The sequence below is a fragment of the Saccopteryx bilineata genome, chromosome 10, assembly GCF_036850765.1.
Source record: "Saccopteryx bilineata isolate mSacBil1 chromosome 10, mSacBil1_pri_phased_curated, whole genome shotgun sequence".
In the NCBI taxonomy this organism is placed as follows: domain Eukaryota; kingdom Metazoa; phylum Chordata; class Mammalia; order Chiroptera; family Emballonuridae; genus Saccopteryx; species Saccopteryx bilineata.
The window spans coordinates 29,965,807-29,985,577 of record NC_089499.1 but is presented as its reverse complement, the minus strand read 5'-3'; the positions used below and the strand labels follow the sequence as shown (position 1 = coordinate 29,985,577).

At 40.1% G+C, this 19,771-nt stretch overlaps 1 protein-coding gene across 1 annotated transcript in view; it reads left to right on the top strand.

Moving 5' to 3' along the window:
• Window positions 1–16,334, top strand: part of KCNH8 (potassium voltage-gated channel subfamily H member 8) — a 366,401-nt gene extending 350,067 nt beyond the window's left edge. The window contains exon 16 of the mRNA XM_066244875.1: window positions 15,372–16,334. Within this exon, the coding sequence (XP_066100972.1) occupies window positions 15,372–16,076 (705 nt within the window). The 3' untranslated portion in view covers window positions 16,077–16,334. The remainder of the gene's footprint in view (window positions 1–15,371) is intronic.
• The last annotated feature ends 3,437 nt before the right edge of the window (window positions 16,335–19,771 follow it).

The window sequence follows — 19,771 nt, the reverse complement described above, 5'->3', positions numbered from 1 at the left end:
CCTGGCCGGGAATCGAACCCGGGTCCCCCGCATGCCAGGCCGACGCTCTACCGCTGAGCCAACCGGCCAGGGCCAGGTTACAGAATCTTGAGTCAGAGAAAGCTGTGTGGAGAAGGCTACCTGACAGAGGTTGTAATCTTTTGGTGGGACCTTCTGTGACCTTCTGCCCATCTCAACCCTGCAGGGAAGCAATCAGAGGAACACATAACCTGGCCTCTCTTTCCTCCCTCTCTCCGATTTGTTGATGTTCTGCAATAGCCAAATCCAGGCAAAACCATAGAGCCAATGAACCCGTTGATAAAGTCCATGTGATTCAGCCTCCAAGGAGCAGCGTTGGTTAGGCAGTGGATCTATTCTTGAGACACAAATGGGAAATAAAAAAATAAGTTCCTAATGTACCTAAACAAATATAGAAAACTCAAATACAATTTAAACAAATAGTTATTAATTGCTTATTGTTAATAATTAGTCAGTTTGGCGTTAATTAGTTATTAGTTTCAGAATAACTGGTTATTTTAAAAATATGAACATAAGTATTACCCCCCCATACCTCCTAAACAGTTTGCACAATTATATTTATATTTTTGAATTAATTAATTTTTTAAATTATCGGGGTTACGTGATTTGCCAAACCACACAGGTTGCACATCTACAACTCAATATAACATCTATAAACTGCATTGTACACTCTTGGCCCCAAGCAAAGTCACTTTCCATCCCATTTTCCTCCCCTTTGCCCTCTTCCCTCTATCTCCACCCCCCCCTTCCCTCTGGTATTGCCACCCTGTTGTCTGTACCTATGTGTTGTGTGTGTGTATGTGTGTGTGTGTGTGTGTGTAAAAGAAAAAAGAATATACAGTTCTGCCATTTTCTATTCATCACTGTGGAAATTAAGTTCAATAACTGATCCAATCCAACAACTACAGAAGGTTGTTGTTGTTGTTTAATAGGATCTTAGAGTTGAAAGGGATTACAGAGGATTTTTCTTTTTTATCCTCTCCCAGGTACATGAATTTCCCCTTCTTAAAAATGAGAACACTATATATCTTTTAATATGACGTTAATTCCTTTTGTATTAATTCCACCTGCAACCTCCTATGAATTTTTTTAATTCTTCCCTGATAAAGTCCTATTTCCCAGTCCCTTCTCAGAAGTTCGACACTTTGCTTGCTAAACTTGCCATTCAGTATTTGCTTTTTCATAGTTTTATAATGTTTTTATTTTATTCACTTATATTATTTACTTTGTGCACATTTTTTCCTTCCTCAAATACAACACAAGGTTCTTGAGAACTCGGGTTATATCTCCACAACTGCTGTGAATTTCCTCAAAATAATAATGGTAACTCTTATAATTATTTTAAAAATATTCAAACTTTACTGAATGTCCTATATCTCAAGTAACTCAATGTTCAGGACTGGAAAATAAATATACATAATCTTGAGAAGGCTTGAATTTCTTTTTTTGTCTTTTTAAGAGAAAACACTAAGACACCTCGAGAAATGATGATTGGCATTTTCCATTCACTTGTGTACGATTAGAAATAAACACAATATACATAAATCAATACAAAATTAGTTCAGTTTCCTTCTTGTGCTAATATGACCACATGACAGTATAAAATTTGAAATAATCAACTGCACTAAGTAATAGGTAAAAGAATTCTTCTGAAATAAATAATTAAGCAAACTCTGCTTAATATTATTGTGCAAGATGGGGCAAAAGTAGGTTTATAGTTGTTTGTATAAAAAATAATACAATAATTAATAAATAATAATATAAGAATAAACTGTTTCATATACTCACAACTGTAAACCTACCTTTGCCTCACTGTGTGTGTGTGTTTGTGTGTGTGTTTAAATTTTTGGTGTTGTTGTTGTTGTTCAGGGGAGGCAGAAACAGACTCCCGCTTGCACTGCCACTGGAATCCACCCAGCAAGTCCACCAGGGAGTGATGCTCTGCCCATCTGGGGCATTGTTCTGTTGCTCAGCAAATGAGCTCTTCCTAGCTCCTGAGGCAGAGGCCATGGAGCCATCCTCAGCGCCTGAGGCCAACTCTCTCCAATTAAACTGTGGCTATAGAGGGAAGGAGAGAGAGAGAGAGAGAGAGAGAGAGAGAGAGAAGTGGTGAGGGGGGAGGGGTGGAGAAGCAGATGGGCACTTCTGTGTGCCTGACCAGGAATCAAACCTAGGACATCCACACTCCAGGCCAATGCTCTACCACTGAGCCAGGGCCTGTATTTAAATTTAAGGTGATTTAATTACGGACAGATAATTTTAGGATAGGATAATTTTTAAAAGTACTTTTCAAAAAAGCTTAATACAATATACTATATGTTTAATCAAGGGAAAATTAAATAAACATTTCCTATATCTTTTTCCATATATGTCACCCACTGATTACTATTCTACATGTTACTATTCACAAATCTTTTTTTAAAAAAAAAGGAAAGAAAGAAAGAAAAGCACACTTTAAAGCAAAATGATAAAGACTTAGGGAGAGACATGGAAGACAGATGCACTGGTCACTTGCTGACTTTTTAATGTTACTTTTATCAATCCAGATCGTTGGTAATAATATACTGTTACTATCGCCTTGTGCTGACTTCATTTGAAGATCTGCAAGCTTACTCTCTAAACTGAATCTCCTCAGTCTTGAAGATGAAAGAGTTTCTGTTTAAGTATTCTATATTAAAGAGCTTATTAGGGAAATGTGTTCTCTTTAAAATTCTAATTTCAAAAAAAGCTTGATTTGGGGAAAGCGTCTGCCATTGGTTAAAAGAAAACTCTTTCTAGAGCCATGAAACAAGCTTTAGGTGCCATGGTTCCATGATGGCTCTCAGACAGACCTTACTGGATCAGTCTCTCTCACTGGGCATTCATTGCTAAATTGCTTGAAGAGGAAAAGATGGGTCTCTGTATTAATTCAAATAGGCACCCACCCTTCTGATAGGTTTTTTGGATATTATTTTGCAGTAGTTAAAAAGGGGTCATTAAAATTTACAACCAGGGATAAAAGAAAACCAAGTGATAAAAATTAATTCTTTGTTTTCATGTAAAATATTTATGGATCTTTTTAAAGAATTAAAGATATAAAAGATATATAGGTATGTTTATAATAATGAGATTCCAGTGTGTATAATGAATATATTTCAACCATGAGCTATTTTAAACTTATAGAAATTGATATACTATAAATGTCAAAATAATGATCATACATACTAGGAGAATAATAACATGTTTCTATGTTTCAGATGTTGTGCTTTAAAAAAAATTAAATTTTTATATTTTTAAAGCTTTTTCTTCCTATTTTATGAAGTAATACAATTCAAATTTCAAGGAAAAACTCAAGAAAAAATGATAAGTGATAAAAAATAATTGTAGAAATTAACTAAATTAGAAGCAATACAAGTAATGACAAAATAGATGGTATTTTTAAGGAAAATTTAAAGCATCTAATCTAAATGCAGAAAAATATTTTTCAAAAGGATTTTAGAAAATGTCAAATATTGGAGAAAAACAAAAAAGATCTAGCACACAAAAAATACAAGTCTCTGAAGAAGCCAAACTTAGGAAACCAAATAAACTCTAAGAATAGTAATTCAATAAAACCATCCTGAAATTTAAAAAAATAAATAAAACCACACAGTGAAATTACACACCCTAGTGAAATTACTGGGCTATAAAATAAGAAAGAAAATTCTTTAGATATCTAACAAAAAAAATTTATAAAGGACTTGCAAGGGAAAATTCTGGACTATCATTAGACTTTTAGACAGCAACACTTGATGAAGGAGATGGAGTAACATACAAAATATGTAAGAGTCTTAAGAAAAGAAAATGTAAACTAAGGATTTTATATCCAGCAAAAACGGCCATTATCAAATTGTTATCAACATGAAAGAACTTAGGAAATATTGTTCCTATATATACATTTCCTGAAGAATGTACTAGAAAACAAGATTGAGAAAACCAAGATGACTTAAAAGATATTGTTATAGAACAAATTTATTAGAATTAAATACATACTCATTTATAGTACAGTCTCTAAATGAAACTTAAAGGGGCAAAAATATAACTTGTCAAAGGCCATATGTCCTGACAATGTAAATATAGCAGAACCATTAAAAGGGGGTGTGAACAGAGAATTTGAATAGAATATGCCAAAAAAAGTTTAACTGTTTTAATAATCATAATTTGTAAGGGTAGTATTTGTATGGGTATACTGAGATTGTTGTGTGTGTGTAAAGAGGGATAAAGCTAATGAGTATTATCCTAATGCTATCATCCTCTGTACATCAATAACCAAAATTCAGTATTAGAATAGAGATACAAAGTAATATAAAAATGGTAAGTAAAAACCCTGTAGTTCTGAAATGGAATTAGAAATATTAGTATGAACCTACATAGTATCATACACATATACATCTCTAGGCTATTTCATCAATAAAAGGAGTAAAAACAATGACCAGCCCAATAACAGTAAATATCTCTATGCCTCTATTATGATCTTCAAGTATAATTTCCCACTAGAAGAAACCAGAGTTTCTCAGACAAGGGGCTGTTTCCACTTCTGAGGTGTGAAATATACATGATATGTCTGGAACACCTTAGTATACTAGAGAGCAAGAAAGCTATCATGTTTAGGGAAAGCTAGGATGATGCCAAAAGAATTCAATGAAGAGTCTCTCATTAGCCAAACATGGGATAATCTCGGATTTGGTAAGGATAAGAAAAACAGTGGATTAAAATGCATAAAATAGATACCATATGCTCCAAGATGGCAACAGGAAGCTCCTGGTTTCCCTCCTTCGATGGGCAATCTGAGTACACATCTACGCCCAGAACAGTTCTCTTGGAAAGAATACGGAAACCAGCTGAGTGACACCCACCCACCAGGCAAATGAAGAAATATCCATAAGGAAACAGACAGGAGAGGCTGAGACACATTCTTGCTGTAAACTCTTGCCTGGCACATGGCCATACAATCAGGAGGGAACCCCTAAACTCTCAGCTTTCCCAGAGGACTGGAGGATATGGACCACGTATAGAGTGGTCCCAATTTTTAAGGCTCCTACCTGAGGGGTGAGCTGTCCAAACATCTAGCTCTGAGAGCTGGAAGGGCTTACGTTTACAGGTTCCACAGGACTATAGCAAAAAAAGAAGCAGTTTTTAAATGGATAGAAGAGCACCCCTGTGGTTGTATATCCAGGCTCAGCACAGAGGGGACAAACCAAAATGCCCATCTTCCAGTTTCTTCTTCATAGTTTTGACCGCATAATTTCCCAGCTGCTGCCTGAGGGTCCAGCTTCGACCCAACTTACATCGACATACTTGCTGAGATCCTACCCCAATGGACAAAGATGGGTCTTGATACACCCTCAAATACTAAGAGCCACCAAGAACAAAGACAGCAGCTTTGACAATCACAAGCACCATAAACCCAGAGACTCCAAACACAAAACAAAGATTCAATTCAGTAAAGTTGCAGGATACAAAATCAATGAAGAAAATTAGTTGTATTTCTAAACATTAACAATGAACTTTAAGAAAGAGAAATTCAGAAAGCAATTCCATTTACAATAGCATCAAAAAGAATAAAATACTGGCCCTGGCCGGTTGGCTCAGCGGTAGAGCGTCGGCCTAGCGTGCGGAGGACCCGGGTTCGATTCACGGCCAGGGCACACAGGAGAAGCGCCCATTTGCTTCTCCACCCCTCCGCCGCGCTTTCCTCTCTGTCTCTCTCTTCCCCTCCCGCAGCCAAGGCTCCATTGGAGCAAAGATGGCCCGGGCGCTGGGGATGGCTCTGTGGCCTCTGCCTCAGGCGCTAGAGTGGCTCTGGTCGCAATATGGCGACGCCCAGGATGGGCAGAGCATCGCCCCCTGGTGGGCAGAGCGTGGCCCCTGGTGGGCGTGCCGGGTGGATCCCGGTCGGGCGCATGCGGGAGTCTGTCTGACTGTCTCTCCCTGTTTCCAGCTTCAGGAAAATGGAAAGAAAAAAAAAAAAAAAAGAAAAAAAAAAAAAAGAATAAAATACTTAGTAATAAATTTAACCAAGGAAGTATAAGATTTGTACACAAAACTACAAAATATTTTTGAAATAAATGAAAGAAAATCAAAACAGATGGGAAAATTCCACTCTAGACTGGACAAAGGAATTGAAAAATGCTGAATACACTAAATTTTAAACACTTAACTGAAAGAAAACATGAGGAGTTAACCAAAGGGACTAGCTCCCTAAGAACAGGAACTAATAAGCTGACCCTGTAGAGTGCACACCAGCAACATTGGCATCAAATGGGAGCATGTTAGAAATGCACAGTCCCAGACCCCACCCCACACCTACTTAATCTGAATATATCCTCGTGTCAAGATCCACAGGTAGCCTGACCAGGCAGTGGTGCAGTGGATAGAGCGTTGGACTGGGATGCCGAGGACCCAGGTTTGAGACCTCGAGGTCGCCAGCTTGAGCGCAGGCTCATCTGGTTTGAGCAAAAGCTCACCAGCTTGGACCCAAGGTCGCTGGCTTGAGCAAGGGGCTATTCGGTCTGCTGAAGGCCCACAGTCAAGGCACATATGAGAAAGCAATCAATGAAGAACTAAGGTGTCGCAATGCGCAACGAAAAACTAATGATCGATGCTTCTCATCTCGCCGTTCCTATCTGTCTGCCCCTGTCTATCCCTCTCTCTGACTCTCTCTCTCTGTCTCTGTAAAAAAAAAAAAAAAAATCCACAGGTAATTCCTATATACATTAAGTCTTTACTGTCCTAAACAGTTGGTATTCCAGGGAAGACTGCCTAATAGCAGTGAGGATTCCTTAGCCAGACAGCAGTTTGGATACTGATCAAACTTTATCACAAGAAGCAGGAAAATTGATGTGTGAAGCATCTATTTGATAAATAACGGATTACTATAGTACAGCTCAAGTAATAAAATCGTGTCCAAATGTCTGGGCTTGCAGAAATTCAATGAAACCACTGGACTAATCACTTTTCAAGACTCTAACTGGTCACTTTGTAATGGTGATGTTAGACTTGTAATTCTCATTATCATTTAGGGGGCATCAGATGCGCCTGCAAAAGTAAAACCCTTGGTACCATTCCTGTGTGATCTTGGATAAGCCACGTCACCTCCCAACACTCTAGTCTGTCCAGCTGCGGGCAGAGATTCACAACTTTTGTTGGTAATGGGATTGAGATCGTCATCTGGGTAAAATGGTTGCAAGTGCTGAGTATGATTATTATTTTAGCTGACAGATAAAAAGACTGTCACTTGCTTTTGAATGCTTTGTGAAGCAAACGACACAGGATGAAATTATACCGATCATCTTTTTTGTTTTGTCTGCTTATGGAGTTTGATTGAACTTGTCTGAATCCTATGATAAATATGCACCATAACAAAGGATTAAATGAAAGGCCATTTAATTACCTGAATCAGAGCTTGTAAAAATGTATATGTGTTCATGGGAGGGGGGAGAGGCTTGGTGTAATTAGCACCCCCTGCATTTAGAAAAATTGTGTCTAGCAGGAAAATGTGTACATGTTTGGCAAAAATTGAGTGACAGGTCAAGAACTCTTCAAGCTAAGAAGATTATATTAACAGATGCATTCCCCATCTGCTCGCTGAGTGCACAAAAATGGAAATCACATTTTTTCCCTATCAAATGGAAATCACATTTTTTCCCTATCAACTGAAGTCCCAGTTATACTCAGAATTCATGATTCATACCATACCAATAGCCAAGACTGTGAAGTGTAAATCATGAAATATATTATATGAAAGGAAGCTATTTTCTATGTGAAATGAAAGGTATTGTCAAAGACACATTCTGGTCTTCATTATAAAACTCACACTCCTATTCCCAAAAGGCATCATCTAACCCCACACCAGAACAGCAAATATGTGTTTGTACCAAATGCACACAATCTCACTACCAAAAGCTGGCAGTGCACAGTGTTATTGGGACAATAGGTCACCAGCATCACAGATGGATTCTCTACACCATGTAATAACATCATGTTTTAAAATCTCTCCCATTTGAAGTGGTGGGATTTCCATAAGGCACCGAGATCACATGAAATATTCTTGCCTGCTGGAGGTATAGTGACACTTATTTCTGTATCTTGAAGTGTCATTTAAGGCAGATTGGCAAAAATTATTTAAGTTCAAATGAAAATAACAGAAACTCATGCTAAAAGATTAACTATGCAAGTTATTATTCGTTAAATTTTTCATGTATTAACAAAGATTTATAGAAGCACAATTTGTGAAGAGCTTTGAGTTATTATAAAGAAGAATAAAGGCCAGCCATACCTGCCTCCACCCCAGCTGCACATTGGTCCTTATTCAATTCTAATCAACACCAAATTATTTTGTATCGGTATTTTGGTTCACATATCCTATATATAGAATTCTCAATTCACCTGACTGCAATTACTCAAATCTTAGATTGGAAATGCAGGATCTTAAATCAACATTTTTGTAAGGCTCTGGTTTTTCCTGTTACTATTTACTACTTCAAAAATCCATGCAAGCCCTGGCCAGTTGGCTCAGTGGTAGAGTGTCAGCCTGGTGTGCAGGAGTCCTGGGTTCGATTCCCAGCCTGGGCACACAGGAGAAGCGCCCATCTGCTTCTCCACCCCTCCCCCTCTCCTTCGTCTCTGTCTCTCTCTTCCCCTCCCACAGCCAAGGCTCCATTGGAGCAAAGTTGGCCCGAGCGCTGAGGATGGCTCCATGGCCTCTGCCTCAGGCGCTAGAATGGCCCTGGTTGCAACAGAGCAATGCCCCAGATGGGCAGAGCATCGCCCCCTAGTGGGCATGCCAGGTGGACCCCGGTCGGACACATGCGGGAGTCTGTCTGACTGCCTCCCCGTTTCCAACTTCAGAAAAATACAAAAAAAAAAAAATCCATGCAAGACAATTCTAAATCTTGGAAACTGTTTCTTCATATTATGTAAAAAGTGTTCAGAGGAATGGGTTTACCTCTCCATGATGAGGCTAAAGAGGAGTTATATATATAACTTTTATTTTCTGGTCAAAATGTTTCCTGAGTTAATATTCCATACAAGAAAGAAGCTTTCCACTAAGTTTAGTGCCTGTACTATGTTATCAGATCAAGGCACCTGGAATTCTGGTATCATACCAAGTTATATGAGGACTACATTTTAACATTCATTATATTATTTCATTCTCAACAAAGCCCTTGTGAAAATATGACTCAGAGGAGAATGAGAAGTAACATCACATCGATAGAGCAAATTAAACATGAGAAGAGAAAATCAGGTACTCTGGAAATTTGGCAACAATGACTATTTCTAAACCAACAGAAGTTCTGATGAAACTGGATACAACAGAAGAAAAATGATGACAGTTAGTGGTTCCCTTCTTAGAGGTATGGAAAGATCAGTCAGTGTGTGGATGGTTATGGACCATCGACAGGTCGGTGGTCACATGGGTGTTTCTATTCATGACAGGCGGTGCTGGTCAATAAGGACAAGTGCACTGCCTGAAAACCTGTTAAACAGCTAATGGTTTGTATGGTTACATGCATGATACTGGGAGAACAGATGAGAATCTTTAGGTACTCAAAAATGTTGGACAGAAAACCGAACCGCTTGGAAGCACAGATGGTGTTTTCATCACTTTTTCCTAACAGTTGGGACATTGGAAGGGATAGAGAAAACTTGGGTGTGAACACTTGGCTATGCAGATGGTGATGGTGAATTGGTTTGGCCAATAGTTCCAAACTGAAGGACTCTTATCCACAGAAGAATGAGAAGGAGAAGGAAAAGAAAGAGGAAGAAAAGAAAAAGATAAATAAAATGTAACTTAATGCACAAGTACAAGAACAATGTGTATTGTTATGTGTATTCTGTATCTACTATCTTTAAAAGTAATCAGAAAACCATATCTAAATAGCCATCCAGTGCCTGACCAGGCGGTGGTGCAGAGGACAGAGGATAGGACTGGGATGCAGAGGACCCAGATTCAAAATCCTGAGGTCACCAGCTTGAGCACAGGGGTTTGAGCACAGGCTCACCAGCTTGAGTCCAAGGTCACTGGCTTGAGCAAAGGGTCACTCACTCTGCTGGAGGATCCCCCCCATCAAGGCACAAATGAGAAAGCAATCAATGAACAACTAAGGTGCTGCAATGAAGAATTAACGCTTCTCATCTCTTTCCCTTCCTGTCTGTCTTTGTTCCTATCTATCCAAGAAAGAAGGAAGGAAGGAAGAAAGGAAGGGAGGGAGGGAGGGAGGGAGGGAGGAAGGAAGGAAGGAAGGAAGGAAGGAAGGAAGGAAGGAAGGAAGGAAGGAAGGAAGGAGAAAAAAGAAAAGAAAGAAAAAAGAAAAGAAAAGAAAGAAAAATAACCATCCAGGGAAGCACACAAGGATATAAAAGGCTTACCAAAGATGAACTGGTGAAACAATTATGATAACTCAATTGAATTTGTCACTTGGCACTCATATAATGTAGTCACGAGATATTGGAGTCAATTAATAGGGGGAAATTCCCCTTGGAATTAAAACTACCCATGGCAATGCAGTTTATGCTGGGACAAATGTCAAAGCAATAAGGTAAATGAAGTCTAGCAGAAGTCTTAGCCAGAGAAGATTATTTCTACAATTATGAAGGAAACAAAATAAAAGAGATTCTTAACAGTAGAAATGCCACCTGCTCTTAACATCTAGGGCAGGGGTCCCCAAACTTTTTACACAGGGGGCCAGTTCACTGTCCCTCAGACTGTTGGAGGGCCGTACTATAAAAAAAAACTATGAACAAATCCCTATGCACACTGCACATATCTTATTTTAAAGTAAAAAAACAAAACAGGAACAAATACAATATTTAAAATAAAGAACAAGTAAATTTAAATCAACAAACTGACCAGTATTTCAATGGGAACTATGCTCCTCTCACTGACCACCAATGAAAGAGGTGCCCCTTCCAGAAGTGCAGCGGGGGCCGGATAAATGGCCTCAGGGGGCCACATGCGGCTCGCGGGCTGTAGTTTGGGGACCCCTGATCTAGGGGATACCCAAGGACTTGGTTTAGGAAATTTATATTAAAAAAACTTTCACCTGGCCTGTGGTGATGCAATGGATAAAGTGTCAACCTGGAATGCTGAGGTCACTGGTTCAAAACCCCGAGCTTGCCCGGTCAGGGCACAAACAAGAAGCAACTATTATGAGTTGATGCTTCCTGCTTTCCACCTCCCCATTTTCTCTCTCTCTCTTCTCTCTCGAAAATTAATAAAAATAAATAAGTAAATAAAAATATTTAACAATCATAATACATAGTCTTAATTTACATAGTCTGTATTTACTTGGGACAATGAGCCAGTTACAGCTCTCCCAGTATAATGGTGTAGTAATCAGCTTTCCCTAGGATATTTACAGTAAAATCATGAGACAAACTAAGAACAAAATTGAAAGTGATCTCAGACCCAGGTCTTCAACATGGCAGGAATTGCACTAATTTATCCATCTGAGAGTGACTGAGTGCATGTTGTATCCTAGACATTGACCAGATTCCAGGAGATCCTGAGATAAGCCAAAATTTACCCTCAAGGAACTGAAAGCCTCCTTGGGGGCAAACAGTCCTGTATGATGCTCAGACTTCCCTGGGAGTATCAATGAACTGTCAGGAAAAAGCTCTGCAGAGAAGATGAGGGATGAGAAGTTGGAAGAGAGAGAAAAAACTCACCAAACAGAAAGGGGCCAAGGAGAAGAGCATCCAGCCAGAGAGAACAGCACATACAAGGGCAGAAAGCTGAGAATCTTCCTGTAGCCATTCTGATAGAAAAATGCAGAAAATGGAGCCACTGAAAAATGAGGTGGAGCTTGTGAAGGGCTTTCTGATTCCTAGTCAAAAAGAAACTGTAATTCCTGGCCCTGGCCAGTTGGCTCAGTAGTAGAGCATCGGCCCTGCATCTAGAAGTCCCAGGTTTGATTACCAGTCAGGGAAAACAGGAGAAGCAACCACATGCTTCTGCACCCCTCCCCCCATTCTTTCTTCTCCTCCCACAACCATGGCTCAAATGGTTCATGCAAAGTTGGCCCCAAGTGCTGAAGCCATGGTTTCACCTCAGGCAATAAAATTGCTCCATTGCTGATCAACAGAGCAGCGGCCCAGATGGGCAGAGCATCACCCAGTAGGGTGCTTGCCAGGTGGAGCCTGGTCAGTCAGGGCACATGCAGAAGTCTGTCTCTGCCTCCCTGCCTCTCACTTAATTAAAAAAAAAATATTTCCTAATATGAGTGACAGAAACCATTTCTAGATTTAAGGAGTTGATAAGTGGGAAAACTTGGGTTCTGTTGATCTGAATGATGTTTTTGTTTGATTTGATTGAACAAATGCATTGAAATGTTCACAGCATTTTCAGCAGTATGTTGTCACCTCAGTGTCACCAGAGTCTCCACCTCCAGGAGATGGCCCTCTCTCCTTGTGACATCTGGCTTTCTCCTAGTGAGAGAGAGATCCTTTACCTAATAGAGATTAATTCCCTCATGTAACTTGAATAAGATGCAGGAGTGTGTCCTCAGTGACACAGTGACAGAAATCTTCCCTCATATAAATTGGTCACTACCTGCCAACACTAAATAAAGGCCTATTTCCTTGGGCTCTTTGCTTTTTTTAGTTCAAGCTTATATAGTAATTTTGTTTTCTGAAAATACCAATGCTCGGTTACATTCTTTGAGTCAGTCAAGACTCTGAGTTCCCATTCAAAGTTCATGGCCTCAAAGTTGTGGCAAATGCTTAGTAGAAGTTAGATGCCAAGAATGTGGCCATGGAAAGGTATACCAACCATTGAAAAATATCTGCTTATTTTGAACACTAGAAATATAGTTCATCAGAAATATATCTGTTAATCTACTGTTTTGTTTAAATTTGTTTCCTTATTGCAAACCTCCTTGGTTGTTGCATTCATATAATTTGCTATGAAGAGGTTTTACTGAATTTAACCATCTCCTCGTTGGCTTTTTGTTTGTTTGTTTGTTTGTTTGTTTAGTGATGACACTATCTGATGTTGATTTATCATTTCAGACAGCTTTTACACATGAGGTTGCTTTTTGTATCATCTGTGATCTTCACAAATTCTGACCACATTAGCAAAAAAAAATCTCTCAACTCTTAAGCAGTATCTCTTTTTCCATGTGTAATATACTATAACTGAAAGAACACCAAACTTAGAAGGCTTGAATTTTAAACCACAGACTGTCATTTATGAAGTAAAGGACCTTAAAATGCCATTTATCCTCTGAGTCTTGGTGTCCCATTTTACAGCGGGGGCAATATACTGTATCCCTGCCTATGATGGCACTGTTTATAGATCTGATATGGAAAATGTACCTGAAAGCATGCTGTATTATCTATTTACTCATTTACTGAACAACATAATCATTGCTATACCTAAAATGCAAATCGTTCTTCAAAGACTTTGTCTTTATTCAATCTTCATAAAAGGCAGATCAAAAACATTTATATTGGAAACTGAGCTAACACAGTTCTAGTAACTTTAATACAAGAATTAAGCTTAAACAGCCAACAGGAATAGATGGTTTTTATGTCCCTTCAAACATCTCAATGAGCGTCAGTCTTTCCTGCTGAACTTTGGATAGAAGAGCTAATCAATTCAAGATAAATCACCAGGGCTGAGATCCAGGTACTGACTTAAGCCTGATCGATGCACTTTAGAACTTAGGCTTGGCTGGCTATGAAATTGACAGCCTGCAGTGAAATTTTCAAAACCCACTGAATCTTTTTCACATTCACTGTTTTCACTCAGAGGTATCTTTTTGTTGCCAGAAGTTTTAGATCCACTGAAAAGCCTGGACAAGTGTTCGATTGAGTCCCTCGAGTTCCATGCCAGCCATGAGGCAGAAATAGTTCTGGCCTGGCAATTTCAAGGCAGGTGTTACCAGTTGGTTGCCTGAACCATGGAAAAACCTCCTTCTGGCCTTTTTTAAATGCCTGATTTGAGAGGCACTACCTCCTGTTGGGCCTGCCAGGGAAAATTAGTTTCAGAATTCTCTCAGAGGAAGTGAACTGAATTAAGTCACTGGGCAAAGTAGGAATATATACTTCTGTGTTGAAAAAAGTCTGCCCAAAACAATAATCTTGGTTTTGGCCTCATTGAAGTTGAGCTGCCCATTTTGTTTTGTTTTTTTTGTTTTGTTTTGTTTTGTTTGTTTTGTTTTTTGTTTTGTTTTGTTTTGTTTGTTTTGTTTTGTTTTACAGTGATAGTTATCCAATGGGTTCAGTGGCTTATATTGGAGTTTTGTGGTTCATGATAGTAAAATCAAGTCAGAGAAAGTCCTTTATAAAATATACTCTTCCAGTAATAAAGGCAACATATTACAACATCTGCTAGTATTATGAATCTAACCATGGACTAGTCCAATGGTTTTCACATCTTGCTTTCCGAAATACAGGTTCTCTTCATGTTGAAGGATATAAACTCTCCAGAAAAGCTGGATTTAACTCCAATTCAATGTTCTGGTGGTCTTCCATGGTTAAAAAATTCATGGTCACTAGAAAAATAAATCCTCCAGTGAGTTTTATTATTGGCTAAGTACAAAATGAATAAAGAAGATTCTTTCGTGTTTCTTAAGTGTTTGAAGGTTAGGTGCCTTTTGAAAATCTTATGAAAGCTGAATGCCTCACCTGGAAAAGTGAGTTAAAGCCCAAACCACACAACTTGGGTTGTCATTCCCCGGGGGTTCCGGCTCACTGACGGATCCCAGCATGCCCGGGCTTCCCGCAGCAGTCGTCTGAACTCACCTGCCCTGCAGGTCTTTTTCTTTCTTTCTCTCATTTTGCAGTTTTTTTCTTTTCCCACAGACTCCCTCCCTCTCAAATCTGGCGTGAGTTCTTGCTCACCACCAGCCTCATCACTGAAGACCAGTTTGTCCCTGGACCTATCTTAAGCATAGACCTTGACCAGGAATGACAAAAATGAGAGGTATCACTCACAAGGTGCCTAATCTGGACAAGGTAGTGTGCTGAGTGCTTTACATGCAATGCCCCGCACTCAACATTGTTGCAAGATTTGTGTGTACCCACAAACTCAGAGGGAGTAAAAGATACGGTCTGTATTTAAGAGATACAAGAGATGATAGACCCATACCTCTAATTTTGTTCAAGAACCCTAGAAGTACGGATTAAGAACGCCAGACTATGTCTCTCTAGCTTCCCTCAGAGTGAGGATGGCTTTCGATCAGGTGCCCTGTGTTCCCATTCACCCTTTGGACTAGACCAGAGCTGGAGATTAGAGCAGCCTTTCAGACTTGCTCATGAAATCTCACCTCCCTGCCTCAACTCGACCGTGCACTTCTGACGACCGCCTTTGCTTTGCTTTATCCAAACAGGTAACAACACTGACTCGAGAGGTCTCCCAGTTAGGTAAAGACATGAGGAATGTGATGCAACTTCTAGAAAACATTCTGCCCCCCCAGCAGCCGGCACCGTTTTGTTCTCTGCACACCACCCCCGTGTGTCCCTCCAGGGACAGCTTACAGACCAGGATGGCCTGGAGCCCGCACCAACCTTGCCTACACTTGCAAGCAGGTGGAGCTGCTTACACCCAAGCACAACTTTGTCACAGTAATGTCACCTCAGACATTTGGAATGTGGATCCCTCCTCCGTGGAGAGCAGCCCCCAACGAACTGGAGCTCCTGAGCCAGACCCTGCAGGCAGTGGACTTTATCATTCTCCAAACCTTGCTTTTTCACCTGCCCGCTGCCAGGTTGTCCAGGAAGGGCACGTGCAGTTTTTAAGGTGCATCTCTCCACATTTGGACACTACGCTGACGCCTCTGCAGTCCATTTCAGAGACCCTCTCGTCCTCTGTCTGCTCCGCCTCAGAAACGTCTTTGCACCTGGTTCTCCCCAGCAGGTCAGACAAGGGCAGCTTCAGCCAGGGAGCCGTGAGTTCCTTCAGTCTGGAAAACTTGCCGGGATCTTGGGACCGGGAAGGAACGTCATCCACCTCTACAGAACCCTTGGAGAACCTTCCACTGGAAGTTGTCACAAGCACAGCAGAAGTGAAGGATAATAAGGCCATAAATGTATGATATTAGTGCACGTAAGGCGGCTGCCGACTCCCTACCCACCACTGCATGACAGCGGCAGGTGCTGCCTTAGCCTCTGGCCGACGTGAAGGCCGAACAAAGTTGGGAGTCCCGCAAGAGAGACCTGAGAAGCCAGGGAAGGGCACCATCACCTCCACACTCTAGCAAAAACACTTTCTAGATCCTGGAAACTTATCAGAAACATTTTTTCTGTACAGGTAGGTATTAACTTAACTGGTCTGTTTGACAGACTTCGGTAAAAGTCCAAAGACCCTGAGGGTCAGAGCAGCTAGAAGCCCCAGACAAAGAGTTTGTGGATTCCTTTTGTCCTAGGTGGCTTTTGTGAAGTGCAACAAAGGTTTTTCCTGAGTGCTGCTTGTCATTCTTGAACAATAATCCATAGCACTGTTGGCCTCGGGAATACACAGCTCCTGCTGGTCCATTTTTCTTTTTGTATAGGCGAAGGGACAAATATCACTGCGTGACATCTCCTAGACAATCGGTTGAATAGAGCCAGTTGGTGGCCAGTGGTTAGCTATTGCACGTTATTAGCCATGTAAATGAATATGTCTTTATTTATTGGGGGAAAAAAGAAGCTATTTTTATATCCTTGGTATGAAATATGTATTTAAACTATTTAAAATATTTATAAAGAAATGAATGTTTTCTTTTCATTTTGGTTTTAAAAAAAAAAGCCTGCCATTTTAACAAGAAATGCACTACTGTTATGTATAGTAGATCAAAAGTTATTTATTATTAAGAGGATGTAGTTTCAAAAGGCATCCCCTTCTATCTGCATGCAGTTTGCAACAAATGTATCCTCACGCTTCTGGGTTACAAAAGAAAATAAAAATGAAGTTGTATTTTATTAATGAAATGAAAATGTGGATGGAGTGTCAAATACACAAGCTCCAGCATGGTGGGGGGGAGGGGGGCTTCAACCGCTCTCTGCTGACTCATGTCAGCAACCTGAGTCAAGGCTGTTCACGATGCCAGCATAAATGTCCCTCCCCAAACGCTACACTCTGTTGTTTAGGAACCCAAAAGTAATCTGCAAAATATGAGATCATAATGAGGGAGGAAATCTTGGGTGGCTTCTTCTCCTGTGTTATTCTTTGAGGAGACGTAGTGGGCCAGTGAGAATTCCACAACGGAGCCAAGACTTCTGAGCTATGGTTTGTGCAAGACAGGCCAGCTGGCATTGGACCAGCACTTTAAATGTTTTTAAAGCTCGCAACAATGCTCTAAGTTGTGTGGAGCAGGTGTTTTTATTCATATTTTGCAGAGAGAGAGAGAAAGAGAGAGAGAGAGAGAGAGACCCAGAGATTACACAGCAAGCATGCTGGAGGATGTCTAGAATTTATAATGCTTCCTGAGTCTCAACCAGCTTGCAAATTCAGAGGCTGGCTTGCTAAGGTTTTAAATGCCTTCACTTAAGTTTTCTTTTATGTTTAAGAACATTTAGGACCTAACTGTTCCAGGCATTCTTAGAAAACCCGTTCAATTTGCATTCTGGAATCCCCTGCTCTTATTTCCCGCCACAGAGAATACACAATCTGAGAACTGTGTCATTAGAAACATCTAAACAAAAAGAGACTTCTGACGTGTGAATCTTCTACCCTAAAATTGGTGAGAATGACAGAAAAAAGAATCCTTCTCTAAGAAAATATGGAAATGGAACATGTTTTTGAGGCAGGTCACTCAATATTCTCTCACCCTCAAAATTTAATCTCTCCCTACTTAAGTGAATGGGGAAATTATAAAAAAGACAATATTCCTTTGCCTTTCCTATTTTGCTCATCCTGACCTTTGTCACCATTTGAAGTACCATTCAGGAAGAACTAATTGGTGTTGGCTGGTGAATACCCTTCTAGGAAACTAGCACTACTATAATGATGCAACCAATAAAGACTGACATTCTGTTTTGAAGTTCTGATCATGTACCAACAGGTGTTTAGGAATGAACACATTTCCACAGCTAATCACCAAAAAATGCTAAAAGTCACTGGTTATTATTATCTCCAATAAGTAAATGAATAATTGGGACATGGATTTTTTAACCTTGCCTCATCATGTTGTTTTAAATTACAGACCTCCCCTCATGGCCATTCTGGGTAATCCTCCCCTCATGTCCAAATCCATTCTTGTTGCCTTTTGAAATTAATTTCTTTTGAAATCTGCAAATAAAATAAAATATTTGTTGTGTGTGTGTGTGTGTGTGTTTTTTAAGTAAGCATACAAGTGGGATAAATTAGTTCAGCTCAGAGGATTTGGGGGAGTCCAGTGAAATACCTGGAAACATGCCCACATGAGCAGGCATAAGAACCAGCAACCCACCCTGGGTATATCTGCCACTGGACGGGCGAGCACGAGCGAGCTCCTGGGAAGAGTAAGGTTCCCACAGATTTCTCCCAGGAAGGCACCTGCCTCATTTGGAATCGGCCAAACCTCATTCCTTCTTAGCCTTTTCTCTGATCATTATTCTGATATGCAGGTCTCTCCCACAACCAGGGCAGCTTGCAATGCCATGGCCATGTTTGGGTTTCTGTTTGTTTGTTGCGTGTTGTGATAATATTCTATGAAATGAGATTTCCAAGCAGTTCTCGGTATCTTCTAAGCAGGGGTGCATTTTGGATCCTCACACTTTCCTCATCCAGCCATGCTCAGCCAAAGGAGCAAGGCAGGGATGCAGAGGGAACCGGAAGCACATATATACTATATTTGGTCAAATATATTTCCTAATAAATAACATTGGAAACTGAAGTTTTCTGTGTCATTCTAATTAAGAGCACCAAACCAATAGATTACGTAAGACTTTATTCTAATTCAACATAGGAAGAAGTTTCAGGCAATTAAAGCTACTTACAAATTGTCTTGAGAGGTGGTAAGGTCACTAACAAAGTGTCCTTTTGGAAGCTGGCTATTTCTTTGATAGGAATATTGTTTACCAGGAAGGCTCTTAATAGTTATTAGCAGAATACCTGCAGCAGAATCACATTGGGTACTTGTTTCAATTACAGAAAATCTGGTGACCACCTAGTCCCTTTGGGTGGGGCCTGGGAATCTCCCATTTAGTAAATTCCTGGGATGACTTAGATACACTAGAGCAGGGGTCTCAAACTCAACTCAGCATGTGGGCCGCAGAACAAGATCACAGCCGTTCGGCGGGCCGCACTAGGTCTACAAAAGGCAACTGTTACGCAACACTTTTCTCACTGCAGTTGAAAACAAAAAAAAATCAGTACAACAAGCACAATCATACATGCAGTTTGATTTATGTAATCACAAAACGACCAGAAACTGTAGTTCGCATCACAACTGCTGTTAACTAAGCTAATATCTAGCTAGGATGCTAGAGAAATGAAAAATACAAGTAGGCCCCTAGGCTTACTTAATTTTATCCAAAATATTTTGAACTTCGTGGATTAGTCTGTAGGCTGCACAAAATTGTTCGGCGGGCCACATGCGGCCCGCGGGCCACGAGTTTGAGACCCCTGAGAGAGATTGGAAAATATTGGTCTGCAATCTATAGTAGGACAAGATCGAGTCCTAGCTAATTTATACATAAATGGACTAGCATCTAAATTCTATTAAAGAAGCCCTGGGCATATATTGTAATTATATTAATAGTCAGGCCCAATTGACCCTTCTAGCAGTATAGTTTGAATAACATCTTTCCATCTTAATAGGGATTTCTG